Source organism: Macaca fascicularis, chromosome 10 (assembly GCF_037993035.2).
Source record: "Macaca fascicularis isolate 582-1 chromosome 10, T2T-MFA8v1.1".
NCBI lineage: Eukaryota > Metazoa > Chordata > Mammalia > Primates > Cercopithecidae > Macaca > Macaca fascicularis.
Genome location: NC_088384.1, coordinates 28,304,941 through 28,325,614, shown reverse-complemented (window position 1 = coordinate 28,325,614; position 20,674 = coordinate 28,304,941). Strand labels below are relative to the sequence as shown.

The 20,674-nt window shown below is 44.1% G+C and overlaps 1 protein-coding gene across 30 annotated transcripts in view; it reads right to left on the bottom strand.

The window, feature by feature from the left end:
* CABIN1 (calcineurin binding protein 1) overlaps positions 1-20,311 on the bottom strand; it is a 163,912-nt gene extending 143,601 nt beyond the window's left edge. For 25 of the 30 annotated variants that reach the window (XR_012418944.1, XM_005595385.3, XM_005595388.5 and 22 more), the window contains exons 1-4: positions 19,891-20,248; positions 3,064-3,141; positions 2,418-2,510; positions 141-254 (exon numbers count right to left, since the gene is read on the bottom strand). Coding sequence is in view for 29 of the 30 variants with exons in the window: in XM_005595385.3 (XP_005595442.3) it covers positions 141-254; positions 2,418-2,510; positions 3,064-3,066 (210 nt within the window). In the remaining variant the exon portion in view is untranslated. Of the gene's footprint in view, positions 1-140; positions 255-2,417; positions 2,511-3,063; positions 3,142-19,705 lie in introns of all 30 variants that reach the window. The other 5 variants (XM_005595386.4, XM_074004199.1, XM_074004193.1 and 2 more) reach the window with 2 other exon arrangements.
* Between the last annotated feature and the right edge of the window lie 363 nt (positions 20,312-20,674).

The following is a 20,674-nucleotide window of genomic DNA, read 5'->3' as shown; positions in this document are numbered from 1 at the left end:
ATACGGGCAGAGAGGTGAAATAATGTTTTCGAGGTTCCCCAGCCAAGAAACAGGAGAGCAGAGGTAAGGCCCAGAGCACCCAGCCCCACAGCCCATGCACTAACCACCACGGCACACTGCCTGGCCTGCTGGTGCCTCACCTCCCGCAGCAGGCGTGCCTCCAAGAGCTCATGGTAAGCTTTGGCAGACTCCTCAAACCGGTCATGTTTCTGCAGATCAAGGGCCTTGTGGTACAATGCAAAAGCCTCTGCTTCCTGCAAATCAAGACAAGAGATGTTTTCATACAGCATAAAGATCTGTCTTTTTTAAGCCAAAAATGTGTGTAAGGCAGGGCTACAGTCAGAGGAACCAACCATGTGATTAGATAGCTGGAACTTTCAGCTCCCCCACCTCCCAACTTCCAGGAAGGGAAGAGAGGCTGGAGATTGAGCTGATCACCAATGAGTTAATCAATCATGCCTATGTGATGGAATCTCTATTTAAAAACCCTAAAGGACAGGGTTCAGAAAGCTGCTGAGTTGGTGAACAACATCAAGGTGCTGGGAGGGTGCCACACCTGGAGAGGGCACGGAAGCTCTCTGAATCCACCCCATACCTTGCCATAAACATCTCCTCCACTTGGCTGTTCCTGAGTTGTATCTTTCATAATAAACTGGTAAATGTAGATAAAGTGTTTTCCTAAGTCCTGTGAGTCGTTCTAGTAAAGTATCAAACCTAAAAGGGGTAGGAGGTAAGAATCTCTGATTTTATAGCCCAGCTGGACAGAAGTGTAGGTATCCTCGCACTCAATGCTTGCAATTGGCATCTGAAGTGAGGGCAGTTTTGTGGGATGAGCTGTTAGTGCTGCAGAGTCTGACACTAACTCTGGATAGCTAGTGTCATAACTGAATTGTAGGACACCCAGTTGGTGTATGGAGAGTTGGAGAATTGGTTGGTATGGGGGAAAAATACCCCAAACATATGATGTCAGAAGGGTTGTGAGTAAAAAGTTCAGTGTGAATGGTTTCCATTGCAGGCAAGGCACAGCAGCTCACATCTGTAATCCCAGCACTTTAGGAAACCAAGGTGTGAACCGAGGAGTTCACGCCAACCTGGGCCACATAGAGAGACCCCTGTCTCTACAAAAAATTTAAAAATCAGCTGAGCATGGTGGCCTGGTGTCTGCAGTCCTAAGCTACTCAGGAGGCTGAGACAGGAAGACTGCTTGAGCCCAGGAGTTAGAGGTTACAATCATCTGTGACCATGCCACTACACTCCAGCCTGGGTAACAGAGTGAGACCCTGCCTCTTAAAATAAACAAAAACTGATTTCCGTTTGTTTTTTTTTTTTTTTTTTTTTGAGACTGAGTCTCGCTCTGTTGCCCAGGCTGGAGTGCAGTGGCATGATCTCCGCTCACTGCAACCTCCACCTCCGAGGTTCAAGCTACTGTCCTGCCTTAGCCTCCCTAGTAGCTGGGACTATAGGCATGCACCACCACACCCAGCTAATTTTTGTACTTTGAGTAGAGACGGGGTTTCACCATGTTGGCCAGGCTGGTCTCGAACTCCTGACCTCAAGTGATCCGCTCACCTTAGCCTTCCAAAGTGCTGGGATTACAGGCATGAGCCACCGCGCCCAGCATGGTTTCCATGTTTTTCTACTCACCATTCTGCCATAGCCTGATCATTGCCTGGGGAAGATGACAACCTCCTGTGGGAGGGAGGGGGCACTGGGTAGGTTGAACCTCACTGACATGCCTTACAGACTAGGGACAGGTGACTAGTAGACTTCTGAGACAGCTCTGGAACTGTCCTGATTTCTACCATAAAATGCAGGAGGGTGAGGAAGGAGGCATCCGTTTATTTCAGGGAAAACAAAGGCAGGAGCAAATCCCTGTTACACTAGGATAGGACAAGGGTATAGAGATGAATGGATGGAAAGAAGGAAGGCTGACATGGAAGAGATGCCAGGCCTCATGGGAAAGAGGAGTGACCAACAATCTAGGGAGTTGAGGTTGGACCTGGCTCCCTCACTAACCTGGAGGGTGATCCCAGTCTAGGTTGCTTCCCTCAAGACTCTCGTCACACTATAAAATGAGGGCAATACACTAGGGAACCTCGAAGCACCATCTACCATTAATATTCTACCATTCCCTGGGTATCCCAACTCCTGAGGGCTGCACAAGGAATGGGGTGCATGGAAGTGGGCCTGGGGGCTGAACTGGCCTTCACATACACTGACAGAATAAATATAATTTCTCCTAAGTATGATTGTCTCCTAAGTAAAACAGGTTTAACAGGAGATGGAGAGCTAACCATCTTTCAAAATGGTATTTCCCCCTAAAACTCCACTGAGGAGATGTCTAAATGCATTTAAAATGAGGTAGCATCTATAGAAATGAGAAGGTCCACCTACAGAGAAGACCTTGCATTACATACCTGAGCCTCCTTTGTCTGGGTTTTGTGACTTTTAAAGCTTCCTTCATGATCATCCTCAATGGTGGAGCTGGCATTTAAGGCTGCAATTCGAATCTAGAAACAGGGGTTTGGTGGAAGAGATAAGTTGCTTTGAGATGTCACTCATCTCTTCAAATACCCACAGATGAATACAATTCTGCTCCAGCATATGATCTATTCTACCTTGAAAAGCTATGGCCTTCTCAGATGTAGGAAATGAACAAAAATTACCCTCTAAAGAAAAAAAATAAATAACGGCGGCCGGTGGGGGGGGGGGGTCGTGCCAATCTGTGCAGAAAGTATATCCTCGGTACCGTCCACTGCAAAAGCAACAGACACTGGGGACACCCCAGCAACAGCTCAACACAGCAGAAGGTAATGGAACAACAGATTTCAACAAAACATGTTAACTTTATGTGTTTCCAGCAACTGTGACAAAGTCCTGCAAGCCGCTTCAACCATTAGGCAAGCAATCTCATACCCTCAAAGGTGCCAACAGCTCTCCTGGGAGGAAGGCTATTCCATAATAAGAGCCTTCAGAGTCTAACACAAAAATGCTCCTCACCCCCAGGAGTAAAGTAACATAAGAACACTGATGTCCGCAAAATAGGCAGGCATCAGTCCTTACCATATTCAGAGAGATTCAGCACTGCCACGCAGCATCACTTCTCATTACTGGAAAAGGTTGCCCCAGTCCACAACTCTCCTAGAAAGGAAATAGGACAAACTGAGACAAGGCCTATGAAGAGCCAGGAAGGTCACAGTGCCAAGGTCCACCAGGAACCAGTCCTGAGCTCTATGCAGACAGGCCAGTGAAGAGCTGCCTTGGGACAGCAGTGTGGTCTAACACACAAGGAGCTCCTTAGTCCCTCACGATAGCATTCATCATTTCCTGGCAATGCACCAGGTGTCAGGCACACAAAAGAGTGACAACAATCCCTGCCCCCAGGGATCACTGCTAGGAGAGGTAACAAGCCTATTATTTTTTTCAAAAGCTGAAATGATACGAAAAGAAACACAGGCAACATCTAAAGGCAGAAAAGAACAATTCATTCAAAGGGATTAAGGAAGGCAAAGGAGTAAGTTACTGCATTAAACCTTGAAGAATAGAATACACTGCAGTGGAAGATAGTGAAGCAAAGAGGCAGGGAGAGTGAGGTGTGATGGGAAAATTAGAAGACAAGGCCTTAGAGCGGGGATGTGAATGGAGGATGGAAAGGTAGTTGAGGGCCAAGCCACAACACAGAGGCCATGAACTTTATCTGTAAGCAACAGGGAACCAATGGATGTTTTAGGGAGAACAAAATGTTTTCCCTATGTTTTAGAAAGATAATAGAAAAATAATTAGAGGTGGGCAGACTAGTTTGGAGGCTGCAAAAGATCACAGGATTGGCAAAGATGTGGAGATTTAGAATCTCATGCATTGTTGCTGGGAATGTAAACTGGTGCAGCCCTTGTGGAAAACAGTTTGCTAGTTCCTCAAAATGTTAAACAGAGCTAGCATATGACCAGGGAATTCCACTCCTATGTGTATCCACCCGACAGAAATGAAAACACGTCCATGCCAAAAACTTGTTCATGAGTGTTCACAGAGGCGTTATTTCTAAAAGCTAAAAGGTGGAAACAACCTAAATGTCCATCAACTGATGAATGCATAAATAAAACGAAGTATGTCCATACAAGAAAGTATTTATTCTTCAGTCATAAAAAGGAATAAAGTTCTGATACATGCTACAACACACGAGAACCTTGAAAACATTACTCTAAATGCAAGAAGTCACACACAAAAGAGCATATATTTTCTGACTCCAATTATCTGAAATGTCCAGAATATGCAAATCTACAGAGATAGAAAGTAGTTTAGTGCAGGGGTCCCCAACCCCCAGGACACAGACCAGTACTGGTCCATGGGCTGTTAGGAACTGGGCCACAGAACAGGAGATGAGCAGCAGGTGAGCAAGCATTATTGCCTGAGCTCTGCCTCCTGTTGGATTAACAGCAGCATTGGATTCTCCTAAGAGCACGAACCCTATTGTGAACTGTGCATGCGAGGGATCTCAGTTGTGCGTTCCTTACAAGACTCTAACTAATGCCTGACGATGTGAAGTAAAACAGTTTCATCCAGAAATTATCCCTGCCCTCTGCCTCCGGTCCATGGAAAAATTGTCTTTCAAGAAACCAGTCCCTGGTGCCAAACGGATGGGGACCGCTGGTTTAGTGGGCTTGGGGAGAAGGACAACTGGGGAGCAATCACCAAGAGGTTCCTTTCTGGGATGACAAAAAATTTCTAAAACTGATTGCGGTGGTGGTTACACAACTCTGTTAATATACTAAAAACCATTGAATTCGTACACTTTAGGTGAACTACATGGTGTGTAAATTATAAAGCTCTTATTTTTAAAAAGATGCCAGGATCCCAGATGGACCTGTGACAGTAGGGATGAAGGGGAATCCCACTAGGAGGTAGACTGACAGGACCTGACACCTGGGAGGCTGGCCCGAGGAACCGGGATAGGGATATGCACACTACCAAATACATCAGGGAGGGCAGGAGGAGGAGCCGTTAAAAGTCCTAGCTGAGAGGCTGGCAGAAGGGCCTGGGACAGCCCAGCAGGCAGTGGGACAAGCCTTAAATAGACAGACTAAACACATACTCCACTTTTATCAATTAAAATAACTGCTAGTGGCGGGACTCAGTGGCTCATGTAATCCCAGCACTTTGGGAGGCTTAGGTGGAAGGACTGCTTGAGCCTAGGAGTTTGAGACTAGTCTGGGCAATAAGATGAGACCCTGTTTCTATTAAAAATAATAATAAAATAAATTTAAAATGACTGCTACTGTCATCAGTGTTTACAGCAATGACTTCTAATACAGGCTTTCACAAATAGGCTCTGAGTTCTCCTAGGGTTCATGAAAGGAAGGAAGTACTTTCTCACAGATAAAGAAGATTCAAACTTTTCCTAGACTGATAGCTGTTTTATCTCCTGGGTTCCACATTTAGAAAAAAAAGAATACTGCTAATCAAAAGTTTGGAAACTGCAGTTTTTGTGTTTGTTTTTGTTTGTTTGAGACGGAGTCTCTCTCTGTCACCCAGGCTGGAGTGCAGAGGTGCGATCTTGGCTCACCTCCCAGGTTCAAGCAATTCTCCTGCCTCAGCCTCCTGAGTAGCTGGGACTACAGGTATCTATCACCACGCCCAGCTAATTTATTGTATTTTTAGTAGAGATGGGGTTTCACCATGTTGGCCAGGCTGGTCTCGAACTCCTGACCTCAGATGATCCACCCACCTCGGCCTCAAAAAGTGCTGGGATTACAGGCACGAGATTATGGTAAGCCAGCATGCCTGGCCAGAAACTGAAGCTTTATCATAAGCTATGCCAAGATGGACACTGGGACCACTATACAATATGAAAAAAGTAGAAACTATAGCATTAAAACCCTCCATCTAGGCTGTTATCAAAGCAAAATAAAGTCAGAAAATAACAAGTATTGATGAGGACCTGGAGAAACTGGAGTCTTTGTACATTCCTGGTGAGAATGCAAAATGGTACAGCTATTATGGAAAAGGGTATGGCAGTTCCTCAAAAAATACAATACAGAATTACTACATGACCCAGAAATCCACATCTGGCTACATACACAAAATAAATGAAAGCAGGGACTTGAACAGACACTTGTACACTCATGTTCATAGCAGCATTATTCACAACAGCCAAAAGGTAGAAGCAACCCAAGTGTCCAACAACAGACGAATGAACATATGGTGTATACATACAACAGAATATTATTCCACCTTAACAAGGAAGGAAACTCTAGCACATGCTACAACATGAAATAAACTTTAAAAACTGCACTAAGTAAAATAAGCCAGATACAAAAGAACAAATAGTATATGATTCCACTTAAAGGTGGAAAATAAAATAGGAAAATTCATACAGACAGAAAGTAGAATGTGGTTGCCAGAGGGGGAGAGGGCAGTGGAGAGTTACTGTTTAATGGGTACAGCATTTCAACTTTTCAAGATGAAAAGAGTTTTGGAGATGGATGGTGGTGATGGTAACACAACAATGTGAATATACATAATGCCACTGAGCTGTACACTTAAAAAGTGGGTACAATAGTAAATTTTGTTTGCATATTTCATAATTTTTTTAAATATCCAGAAGTAAAACAATCAATAGAAGAGTTTCCAATTAGGATCAAAGTTAAACTTGTTTTCAAAACACAAAGACATTACTCCAAATAAAATCTCTGACAGGCTCTGATCATTCTCAAGGCAGGCCAACAGCTCATGGCCAGACCTGCAGCTCAAGCAACACCCTGATGACTCCCAGTAAGCAGAACTTATAGCCCCAAGGGCCAGCTATGGAGCCCACTGGAGATTAGAAGAAGTGGGAGAGCCTCTCAAACACCCACTTGACAGCCACTCTCCGGTGCTCACTCACTGGGCTCTGTGCACTGAATTCCAAAACACTTCTAATCCCACTGAGCATCACATAGCCTCCATCTGAACTGCTGCCTTCACTTACAGAGCAGTCGCTCAATAACTACCCATTGGTCGATTTTTTTTCACCACTATCTTACTGTAAAAATCAGTTGTCCTACCTAGACCTGGGGTTGCAAGAAGAAAAAATGGAAAGGACACTGTATTTAGAATAGGAAAATTTCAGAGTGTGACTGAGCTGTGTCTCAGATACCTGACCCCCTGATCCCTTACAACCCTTGGTGTCCTTGTGTATAAAATGGCGACAATAGCTTCACTAGCCTGGAGCTCCTCTGACCAGAGACCAGCAGACTCAGCTGGGATTCCCTATGTCACATCCACACTGACTTTTCTCCTGCCCCCTGCCACCCCACAAAGGCAGGAGAAAAGTCATGCCAAGCCACAGGGCTCTCATCCACTCATGCCAAACCACAGGGCTCTCAACCCACTTTCTGCAGGACAGGTGCTAGCTCCAAGTCATGGCAAGTCTTCCTAGATGCCAACTGGATCCACCTAGGAAAAACAAGGGAGGGGCCCGTGAATGGCTGAAGGATCAGGTCTCTGTGTGGCGGTGGCAGGGTCCATGTGCATGGGTAGGAGAACATCAATACAGCCATCATGCCAAGGCCAACCTATTCCACAAGGAAGAAAGCAGCTCGTCTGCTTCCTAAGTAACGTCTCGAAGGAACGCATCCAACCACTACCAGGATGGTGCCAGGTGGGCCTGTGCCTTCCCCTGGAGCATATACTTCTTTGCCTCCAGGACTATGGTGAGTACAAGTCCAATCTCAGAGCTGACAGGAGATGGCCTCTCAGGACAGATGAATGACTAAATAACTACGCAAGCTGGAGAAAAAAAACAGTGAGCTTCAAATCCAGAGCAGGGTTTCTGGCCCAATATGTTGTCTGAGTCCCTGCCCCAGACCAATCCCTCCCGCCTCCTCCATAAAGAAGGCACCTGGATTCCCTGAAGCAACAGCTCCCTGAGTACCATGATCAGCAGGGCCCAAACACCCTGAAAAGAGTCCACAGTGTAGGAGAAGAAATAGAGATTTCAGGCTTCCTAATTATTTTCAAAATTGTTCTATGTTAAAACTCAAGTCAACTCTCCCCACTAAAAGGGTACCTGTGCTGGCTTTTACATAGTCTAAAAACAGCAGCACTTGGCACCTCTCCAAATCTCCAGTCCATCCTAGACATTTACAAAGCACATTCACATTATCTCACTTGAATTTAATGCAGTCTTACAAAATAGGCATTATCATTCCCATTTTTCCAGATTAGGGAATCGAGGCTTAGGGAGACTAGCTGACCTGCCCAAAGTCATAATGCTAGAAAGAGACAAAAATAGGACTCAAAGCCCAGCACTCTTTCTAGCACAGCAAAAAGTGATGTGCCTTGGCAAAGAGTCTCCTGCCTGCCCCTGGACACACATAGCTGTGAGCTATTATGCTTTAGCTAAGAGCCACAACTGATGCCCTGCAAGGGCTCTGAACAGGTTTGCTGATGGCCATAGAATAAAATTGTATTTGCTCAGGCTGTTGGGCTATCACTTATGCTGCATCAACATCACTCTATAAAGCAGAAAACAAAATTTCCAATTGTCTAATAAAAGTACCAGCAAAAAGCTCGTCAATGCCCAAGTATTATATGCTAATCAAAAACTCACAAAGACCAGCTCCCATTTTATAGGGAGGCACCTCAGGCTTGCCACATTAGGTGATTTGCCTCAGGCTGCCCAGCTGGTCTGCAGCAGAACCCAAGCTTTAAGCTGGGCACCGCTTTTCAATGTGTCTCCTGGGCACAGACACATACTGAACTGAGGCATACTCGTGGGTATACAGTTTTACTGTCTACACAACATTTAATCAAGGAGAACCTAAAAAATTATTCTCATATAGACTTATCATATACATTAAGCCCATGAGACCAGCACCCCTTCTGCCCACTGCCTTCTATTTCCACTCCATCATTACCACTCTTCCTCAGCTCCCCCAAAATTTCCCGTAGCAAAATTAAGAAGAAGCCAGAATAATGGACACACTGGGAAGACTGTAGGGGCTTTGAATATGTACTGTATAATACCCTTTACTAGTAACAACCATCTTTTTTTTTTTTTTTCTTCAGAGACAGGGTCTCACTCTGTTGCCCAGGCTGGAGTGCAGTAGCACAATCTCACCTCAGCTCACTGCAGCCTCAACCTCCTGGGCTCAGGCAATCTTCCCATCTCAGCTTCCTCAGTAGTTGGGACTGCAAGCCCATGGCACCATGCCTGGCTAAGTTTTTAACTGTTTTTTCGTAGAGGTGGGGTCTCGCTATGTTGTCCAGGTTGGTCTTGAACCCCTGTAATCCCATCCAGCACTTTGGGAGACTGAGGCGAGTGGATCACGAGGTCAGGAAATCAAGACCATCCTGGCTAATACGGTGAAACCCCATCTCTACTAAAAATACAAAAAATTAGCCAGGCGTGATGGCGGGTGCCTGTAGTTCCAGCTACTCGGGAGGCTGAGGCAGGAGAATGGCGTGAACTCGGGAGGCAGAGCTTGCAGTGAGCCGAGATCGAGTCACTACATTCTAGCCTGGGCGACAGTGTGAGATTCCGTCTCAAAAAATAAATAATAAATAAATAAATAAACAAATAAATAAATTTTTAAAAAATTGATCAGGCACTGTGGCTCATGCCTGTAATCCCAACACTTTGGCAGGCCAAGGAAGGAAGGTGGCTTGAGCCCAAGAGTTCGAGACTAGCCTGGGCAACATAGCGAGACCCTGTCTCTACAAAAAAATTTTTAAATGATGGCCAGACTTGGTGGCTCATGCCTGTAATCCCAGCACTTTGGGAGGCTGGGGTAGGAGGATCCTTTGATTCCAGGAGTCTGAGACCACCCTGGGCAAGATAGTGAGACCCCCATCTCTAAAATAAATAAAATAAAATAAAATAAAATAAAATAAAATAAAATAAAATAAAAATTAGCCAGGCATGGTGGCGTGCACCTGTAGTCCCAGCTACTGAGGAGACTGAAGTGGGAAGATCACTTGAACCCAGGAGTTTAAGGCTGCAGTAAGCCATGATCACACCACTGCACTCCAGCCTGGGATACAGAGTGAGACCTTGTCTCAAAATAAAAAACAAATTTTTTTTAAAAGACAAATCAAGTGGAGAAAAAATAAGGAGACAGATGATTGATCTAAACAACAGAATAGAGGAGATGATATAGATGTATATCAAACTCCACAACTTGATAACAGAAATGATATATTCTTCTCCAGTGCTCACAGCACATTCACGCACACACACAAAAAACTGCTCACGTCACAAAGAAAACACCTTCCATAAAGTAAAGATAATAAAAACAGGGCGCAGTGGCTCACACCTGTAATCCCAGCACTTTGGGAGGCCGAGGCGGGTGGATCGCAAGGTCAGGAGATCGAGACCATCTCGGTTAACACGGTGAAACCTCGTCTCTACTAAAAATACAAAAAATTAGCCGGGCATGGTGGCGGGCGCCTGCAGTCCCAGCTACTCGGGAGGCTGAGGCAGGAGAATGGAGTGAACCCAGGAGGTGGAGCTTGCAGTGAGCCGAGATCCCGCCACTGCACTCCAGCCTGGGCACCTGGGCAACAGAGCGAGACTCTGTCTCAAAAAAAAAAAAAATACTAAAAACAACACTTGCCAATCATAATGCTTAAAACTAGAATTTACTAACACGACCATCACCACCAACAGAAGAAGAAAGGCGTGTCTATCTAAAAATTTAAGAATCTCCTGATAAACAACTTCCAGATAAAAGGAAATGAATGAAAATGTTGGAGAAATTTAAAGAAATACTAACAGCCAGACATGGTGGCTCATGACTGTAATCTGCCTATGATCCCAGCAATTTGGGAGGCTGAGGCAGGAGGATCACTTGAGTCCAGGTGTTCGAGACCAGTCTGGGCAACATAAGGAGATCTAATCTCTACAAAAAAATCTAGGCCAGGCGCGGTGGCTCAAGCCTGTAATCCCAGCACTTTGGGAGGCCGAGACGGGTGGATCACGAGGTCAGGAGATCGAGACCATCCTGGCTAACACGGTGAAACCCCCTCTCTACTAAAAAATACAAAAAACTAGCCGGGCGAGGTGGTGGGCGCCTGTAGTCCCAGCTACTCGGGAGGCTGAGGCAGGAGAATGGCGTGAACCCAGGAGGCGGAGTTTGCAGTGAGCTGAGATCCGGCCACTGCACACCAGCCTGGGCGACAAAGCAAGACTCCGTCTCAAAAAAAAAAAAAAAAAATTTAAAAATTAGCTGGGTATAGTGGCACAGGCCTGTAATCCCAGCTACTTGGGAGGCTGATGCAGGAGGATCATTTGAGCCTGAGAGGTTGAGGCAGCAGTGAGCAGTAACTGCACCACTGTACGCCGGCCTGGGTGACAAAGTGAGACCCTGTTTCAAAAATAAAAAAATAAAAAATAGATACTAACAAAAAAACACACATCACATGTGAAAACACAATGTAATCATCTAAGAGAAAAATAATTATATGATTATCTCCATAGAAGAGAAAGTCTAACAAAATTCAATATCCATTCATAATAAAAAAAATGCTCAAAAAAATATAGAAATTTAGAGGTACTGGCCGGGCGCGGTGGCTCAAGCCTGTAATCCCAGCACTTTGGGAGGCCGAGACGGGCGGATCACAAGGTCAGGAGATCGAGACCAGCCTGGCTAATACGGTGAAACCCCGTCTCTACTAAAAAATACAAAAAACTAGCCGGGTGAGGTGGCGGGCGCTTGTAGTCCCAGCTACTCGGGAGGCTGAGGCAGGAGAATGGCGTAGACCCGGGAGGCAGAGCTTGCAGTGAGCTGAGATGCGGCCACTGCACTCCAGCCTGGGCGACAGAGCGAGACTCCGTCTCAAAAAAAAAAAAAAAAAGAAATTTAGAGGTACTTTCTTAATATAATATAAATATACCTTAGTCCTAAAGCCAAAATCTTATTTCGTGGGCAAACACTAGAGGCATGTCCATTAATATCAAGAACAAAGCAAAGATGTCCACTATCTCTGCTACTATCCACTGGTGCAATATTAGCCAATGAAATTAGAAGAGAGAAATCAATTAGAGGTATAAAAATGGGTAAAGGCCAAGCGCAGTGGCTCACGCCTGTAATCCCAACACTTCGGGAGGCCAAGGCAGGTGGATCACCTGAGGTCGCGAGTTCGAGACCAGCCTGAACAACATGGAGAAACCCCGTCTCCACTAAAAATACAAAATTAGCCGGGCATGGTGGTGCATGCCTGTGATCCCAGCTACTCGGAAGGCTGAGGCAGGAGAATCGCTTGAACCCAAGAGGCGGAGGTTGCAGTGAGCCGAGATCGCGCCATTGCACTCCAGCCTGCACAACAAGAGCGAAACTCCGTCTCAAAAAAAAAAAAAAAAAAAAGAAAAGCTATCACTAATTGTAGATAATATGATATACTACCTGGAAACCCCAAAATCGATGATAAAATTTATTCATTAATAACTCAGTGGGCTGGGCATGGTGGCTCATGCCTGTAATCCCAGTACTCTGCAAGGCTGAGGTGGGTGGATTGCTTGAGGTCAGCAGTTTGAGACCACCCTGGCCAGCATGGTGAATCCCTGTCTCTACCAAAAATACGAAAATTAGCCAGGCGTGGTGGCAGGCGGTGCAATCCCAGTTACTCAGTTACTCAGGAGGCTGAGGCAGGACAATCACTTGAACCCAGGAGGCGGAGGTTGCAGTGAGCCGAGACTGTGCCACTGCACTCCAGCCTGGGCGACAGAGTGAGACTCCTTCTCAGGAAAAAAAAAAAAAAAAACACTCAGTGAAGTTGCACAATATAAGATTAATACATAAAAATCAATAGCCTTCATATATACAAACCATAAAAGAAGACATTATGGTAGAGAAAAATCCCATTTACAATAGCAACAAGATCATTAAATACTTAGGAATAAAGTTAATTAAAACTGTGCAAGAAAAAGTTTAAATCACTATTAAAAGACACTAAAGTTAACTCGAACAAATGAAATGACATCCCCTGTTCTTGGACAGGATTCAAAAATATAAAGATACCAGTTCTTCCCAAGTTAATTTATACATTCAGTACAATCCCAATACAAATACTGACAAGATAGTAGACAAGTTGATACTAAAATTCATATGGAAAAACAAAAATTTAAGACTAGGAAAACAAAACAAAAAATTGTAAGGGGGGATAGGCATAACAGACATTAAAACATACTATACAAAGCCTTCATAATACAATCAGTGCAGTACTGCTGCATACATAGACAAAAAGATGAGGTCCAGAATTAGACTCAAGCACATATGGAAATAAAAAATATGGCAAAGATGGCATCTCAAATCACTAGAGTCAAGATGAACTTTGTATTAAATACTGCTGGAACAGTATTCACTGTTGGAAATAGATAACTCACAATAAACTTGCAAATGAATTAGAAATCTAAATGATAAAAAATGAAACCATACAACTACTAAAGGAGATACTGGTGAATTCCTCTTTAATCTTTGTATCAACACTTAGTATTAAGTAGTAGAGAAGGTCAAATATGATTTAAAATTCAGAAAAAGTAAGAGAAAAGAGTGATACACTTAACTACATAAAAATTTAAAAAATTTTGCATGACCAAAAAAAATATTTTAAAAGTCAGAAAAAAATTAAAAGCTAACAAATTGGGAGAAAATATTTGCAACATATACCACTGATGAGGGATAATATCCCTAATATACAAAGAGCTCTTAAAAACTGAGACACAGGATGGGCATGGTGGCTCACGCCTTTAGTCCCAACACTTTGGGAAGCTGAGGTGAAAGGACTGCTTGAGGCCAGGAGTTCAAGACCAGCCTGGGCAATACAGACAGACTCCATCTCTACAAAAAATAGCCAGGGCATGGTGGCACACATCTGTAGTCCCAGCTACTCAGAGCGGTTGAGGGAGAAAAGTTGAGGCTGCAGTGAGCTGTGATCGTGCCACTGCATTCCAGCCTGGCTGACAAGAGCACCATACTATTTAAAATAAATAAATAATGTTTTAAAACTGAGGAACACAGCATTATTTACAATAGTCAAAGGGTGGCCTCCTTTAAGCTGGAGCTAAGAAAAAAGAAAAAAAAAATAGTGGCTGGCACTGTGGCTCAGCCTGTAATCCCAGCACCTTGGGAGGCCGAGGCAGGCGGATCACGAGGTCAGGAGATCAAGACCATCCTGGCTAACACGGTGAAACCCCGTCTCTACTAAAAATACAAAAAAATTAGCTGGGCGTGGTGGCGGGCGCCTGTAGTCCCAACTACTCGGGAGGCTGAGACAGGAGAATGGCATGAAACTGGGAGGCGGAGCTTGCAGTGAGCCGAGATCACGCCACTGCACTCCAGCCTGGGCAACAGAGTGAGACTCCGTCTCAAAAAAAAAAAAAAAGAATGGTGAAAGCAACCCAACTGCCCATCGACAGATGAATGGTTAAACAAAACATAGTATATACATACAATGAAACATTTATTATTCAGCCTTAAAAAGGAGGTAATCCTGACACATTACAAAAAAGAAGGTAATTCCAACATATGCTACAACATGGATGAACCTTGAAGACATTATAGTAAGTGGAATAAGCCAGTCATAAAAAAACAAATATTGTACGATTTCATGGATATAAGGTACCCACAGTAGTCAAATTCATAGAAACAGAAAGTAGAATAGTGGCCACAGGGCTGGGGGAGGGAAGAATGGGAATTCCTGTTTAATGGATACAGAGTTTCAGTTTGAAAAGATGAAAAAAGTTCGGAGATGGACGGTGGTGATGATTGCATAACAATGTGGATGTATTTAATGGCACACTTAAAAAATGGTTAAAATGATAAATTGGGTCGGGCGCAGTGGCTCATGCCTGTAATCCCAGCACTTTGGGAGGCCAAGGCAGGCGGATCAGGAGGTCAGAAGATTGACACCATCCTGGCTAACATGGTGAAACTCTGTCTCTACTAAAAATAGAAAAAATTAGCCGGGCATGGTGGCACACGCCTGTAGTCCCAGCTACTTGGGAGGCTGAGGCAGGAGAATGGCTTGAACCAGGGAGGTGGAGGTTGCAGTGAGTTGAGATGGCACCATTGCACTCCAGCCTGGCAACAGAGACTCCATCTCAAATTAAAAAAAAAAAAAAGATAAATTGTATGTTACTTATATTTTATCACAATTTTTTTTTAAAAAGCTAAAGAACAGAAAAACGAAAACCTGGTAGACAAATGGAGGAAAAATATGAACAGATAAATCGCAAAAGAAGACGCAACTAGCTCGAAAACATATGAAAAAATGTTTGAATCATAGAGAGATGTATATTAAAACAAAACAACACTATACACTATTTCTCACTGATCACACTAGCAAAAATTAAAACATGACAGCACACACTGTTGGCGAGGTTGTGGAGAAACAGGCGCTATTCTCATACATTGCTGGACATTGGTACAACCCTTCAGGAGGGAAATTTGACAATATCTGAGAAAATTACATATGCATTTACCTTTCAACCCCGAAATTCCACTTCTAGAAACTACCCTGAATATGTACCTCCAACAATACAAAAACACATAAGCACAGAATTATTCACTGTACAGCACTGTTTGTAACTGCAAGATAATGGAAGCAGCTTAAATGGCCATAGATAGGAGGGTAGAAAAATAAACTATTATAATAGTTTCTTCATATAATATAAACTGTAATAGTTTATTCATCTACTCTGTGGTACATACTATGGTACATTCACACAATGTATGAATGTACAATGTATGAAATACAATGAATATGCAGCTGTAAAAATTAATGAGGCAATGTTCATAGCAACATAATTCAAAATAATGCATAAGTAGAAACCCAAGATCCATCAACTGATAAAAGGATAAACAAAAGGTGGTATATCCATAAAATGGAATATTATTCAGCCATAAAAATAACGAAACACTGACAACATGGATGAACCATGAAAACATTATACTAAGTGGAAGAAGCCAGTAACAAAATACCACGTACTGTATGATCCCATTTACATGCAATGTCCAAAACAGGCAAATTTATAAAGTCAGAAAGTGGATTCCTGGTTGCCTAGAGCTGGGGGAAGACAGGATGGGAAGTAATTGCTAATTGCTAACGGATCAGGGTTTCTTTTAGGGGTGATAAAAATGTTCTAAAATGTGCTGCGATGATGCTTGCATAACTCTGCATATACTAAAAAACCACTGAACTTTATACTTAAATGGGTGAATTGTAAGGTATGTAAATTATATCTCAATAAAGATGTTTTTGTTTATTTGTTTTTTCTTGAGACAGAGTCTCGCTCTGTCGCCTAGGCTGCAGGGCAGTTCTCGCTCTGTCGCCCCGGCTGGAGTGCAGTGGTGCAATCTCGGCTCACTGCAACCTCCACTTCCCGGGTTCAAGCGATACTCCTGCCTCAGCTTCCCGAGTAGCTGGGACTACAGGCATGCACCACCATGCCCAGCTAATTTTTTAAATATTTTTAGTAGAAACGGGGTTTCACCATGTTGGTCAGGCTGACCTCAAACTCTAGACCTCAAATGATCTGCCCACCTCAGCCTCCCAAAGTGCTGGGATTACAGGCGTGAGCCACCGTGCCTGGCCTCAATAAAGATGTTTTTAAAAATGAATGAGGAAGATCTCTATGAATATGGGGTGATTTTCAAGACACACATTTCTTTTTTTTTTTTTTTTTTTGCAGATGGAATCTCACTCAGTCAGTCACCCAGGCTGGAGTGCAGAGATGCAGTCTCGGCTCACTGCAACCTCTGCCTCCCACTTTCAAGCGATTCACCAGTCTCAGCCTTCCAAGTAGCTGGGATTACAGGTGCCTGCCACCACACCCAGCTAATTTTTTTGTATTTTCGGTAGAAATGGGGTTTCACCATGTTGGCCAGGTTGGTCTCGATATCCTGACCTCAGGCAATCCACCCACCTCAGTCTCATAAAGTGCTGGGATTACAGGCATGAGCCACCATGCCCAGTCTAAAACATACTATTAAGTGAAAAAAGCAAACACAATTATCTATAGCGTGTCACCTTTGTGTAAGAAACAAGAGATATGAGAAAATACACAACTATCTGTTCACTTGTGCAAAAGAAACGCAAGATAATCCAGATGCCAAAGTTAGCTATACAGGGTAGGTGGGAAAGGGGTGAAAAGAAGGGGTGAATGGGAACAGGGTGGCAGGCATGAGGAGGGAAAGACACTTCTCTGAGTATACCTTTGTGTGTAGCTCTGACTCTCAGAAATCAGTCATAATTCATACCCCAAAAACAAACTAAAATCAGCTAGGACATAAGGGGAACTCGAAAACAAATATAAACCCTAACAGTGAACCTATTACAACTAACATAACCACTCTGAAGGGCATGAGGAAGAAAAGAACTAACCTAAGTAGCTGTGGAAAACCGTATCTTGACGGGATAGGCTAAAGACAAAAAGAACTGTGATTCCAGAGTTGGGGCAGAGAAAACACAAGATGAGCGTGGAACACCTTGTGGTGCCATAAAGTAAGTAAGTGCTCAGAGAAAAAAACAAGAAAAAAAATGAGGGCCAGCTGATAGGCCACAGAAGCTACCCTGAAGGAGATCCTAACTAAATAGCCAATGCTGTAACAGTAAGCAACAAAATAATGATGATAATGAATTTTAACTCATAGAATATAATGCATATCCATGGCCTATACTGACACATAAATAATCAAATAAATAAATAAAAGAGAGAGAGAGTAGATCTCCTTTCAGTAGAACTTGACTTAATAAATGCAGAAGGAAAGAGATATATAATTTACCTTTAGGCAAACACCACAAAGATCTGCAGATGGATGCTAAAGTCAGTGGATACAAATTCATGGAGAACCAGAATTTGTGTCCTCTCAATCTATCTCTCTCAAGAGACTCATTAATTAGAAATGGATAGTAACTTTATGGTGTAGAAACCTGGCAGACACCAAGTAAACCAATAGATCAAGGTAAATATCACCAGTAACAAGACATACCAGTATCTTGGACTCCATCTGATGCACTGAGAAAGACACAAAGATAATGTATCTTTGTATTATTCTGGCCAACAATGCATAATCTTACCCCAATCATTAGAAAACACTGGACAAACCTTTAAATTGAGAGACATTAGACAAAATAACTGATCAGTACTCTTTAAAAGCATCAAAGCCAAGGAAAACAAGAAAAGACTAAGGAAGTGTTATGGACCAAGGAGAAATAAGTAAATGCAACATGGGATCTTGGATAGGATCCTGGAATGAAAACACAACCTTAATTTTAAAAATGGTAACATTCATATCACATCTGTAATGTAGTTAATAATACTGTACAAACACTAGCTTTCTGTTCTTGATAACTGTTCATTATGTAAGATGTTAACATTAGGGAAAGCAGGGTGAGGGACAGAGAACATTTTGTAGTGTTGCAACTTTTCTCTAAATCTAAAATTAGTTTAAAAAGCTTAAAAAGAAATAACCATTTTGATTATATATTTATCATCTGTAAGCAATGTGAGGATGGTGACTGTATTGTTCACCATAAATCCAAGAAACTCACCAAAAGGAGCTTTAAAAAAAAAATAGCTATTGAGGCCGGGCCTGGTGGCTCACGCCTGTAATCCCAACACTTTTGGAGGCCAAGATGGATCACCTGAGGTCAGGAGTTCGAGAGCAGCCTGACCAATATGGTGAAACTCCGTCTCTACTAAAAATACAAAAATTAGCCAAGCGTGGTGGCAGGCGCCTGTAGTCGCAGCTACTCGGGAGGCCGAGACAGAAGAATTGCTTGAACCCAGGAGGCAGAGATTGCAGTGAGCCGAGATCATACCACTGCACTCCAGCCTGGGCGACAGAGCAAGACTCTATCTCAGAAAAAAAAAAAAAAAAAAGCTATTGAATAATCATGAAAAAGAAAAATATCTATTGATTTCTGACTCCCAGCCCAGCAGCTGCATTTCCTCAGATAGCAGCACATTCACCAGGCTTATTAGTCTAAGCTAATAAGTTTCCAAACCCCTTATAGTGTCCATGGCCTCAGAACACATGCTAAAGAATAACACACTTTGAGACATCGGCACCCTGATACAGAGTGATAACTGGGGGTGTCTCCCGGCCGGGAAGGTGGGAAGCCCATGTCTTAAGCTCAGTGGTGGCAGTGCCTTGGCTGTGTGACTGACTTGACACAGATGCCAGTCTCTGGGTCTGTCTCCCCTCATGTATGAGGTGCTGTACTAGATGAGGGTTCTGCAAGCTAATCAGCCCACCCTTTTTGTACAGCCCAGGAGCAAAGAATGGTTTTTACATTTTTTAATATTTGGAAAAAAAATCATGACACATGAAAATGATACAAACAATATATAAAATTAAAATTTTGGTCCCCATAATTACAATTTTATTGCAACACAGCTACTCTCTTACGCATTGTCTTCAGCTGTATCCACACCACACTGCCACACTTGAGTAGACACAGGATGCCCCCCCCAAGCCTAAACTACTATTATCAATACTATTATACTCATATTTACAATATAACAATGTAAACATTAATATATTCACAACAAAAGTTTGCCGACCGCTGAACGAGACCGTTCTAAGCATATTCTATTTCTAACCATAATAATCACACAGAAGGAATCTTAGCCACATGGAATCCGACGATCCCACACTTATAACCTGTAATAACTCAGGTCCTGAAGAGTTAAGTGACTCCCAAAGCCACTTGTGCAGACAGACACCTTGGGAATGTCAGGTGAGTTCCATCTGGCCAGGGCCCGCCTCCTGCGGGGAGTCAGTGAAGCAGAATGGTCACAATTTTCAGTCTGGAGTCGCGCTCACCCACTGGGTGACTTGGAGCAAGTCATTTCACCTTCCCTCGGCCTCAGTTTCCACCCTTGTAAATGGCACTAATAACAGCACTCACCTCGCAGGGCTGCTGTGAAGGTGAAGCGAAAGGTCGCGAGTAAAGGGTTAGCGCTGGGCTTTGCACCCAGCAGACGCCAAATCAATGGTGGCTCCTGCGGTTACTGGGAACCACCCCCGAGGCCGGAACCCATCCTAGGCACCTCAAGGCGGCGGCAAGAGCCGTGAAGAGGCCCGCGGGGCAGCCAGGAAGCCCGGCCTCGGTTTCCCCGACTGTGACTCCAAAGCTGCCCGCGAAACCCCCAGCGTCCTCACATAACCCAGCCTCGCGCCTGCAGCCCCTCAAGCCTGTACCCCCAGCTCTGCCGAGCCTCACCCCCACCCCCACCGCCTTCAAACCAGCCTTCCAGGAACTCACTAGGCGTCTCCACAGCAACGGCCAGTCCTTCCCGACCACCGCGCATGCCGGCTGCGCGCCTGACAACAAGGCCTGCTCCCATTGGCTCCGGTGCCGGCTGCGCCAGCCAATCAGCGGGGGCACACTCGCCGCTTGTCCGCTCGTGTGGCTGGTCAGCTGGGGCCCTGCAGACTGCTACCCTTGGGCGGCGCGTGTGTGTGTGTGTGTCTGTGAAATGCGGGAGTGGAGCTTGTTGGTTCCGGATCCCCGCCGTCGGTCCTCGAGTGCTTGGCTCAGAGCACCAGCTCGTAGTCGGACTCCCTTCTCCACAGCTTGCGCCGTGAGCAGTCGCTAAATAATGGGCTGCGTGCGATTACCTGGGACATGTGCTCTCAAAACAGTGGAAACTTGGGGAACACTTAGAGCGAAGTGTCCAATCTTTTAGCTT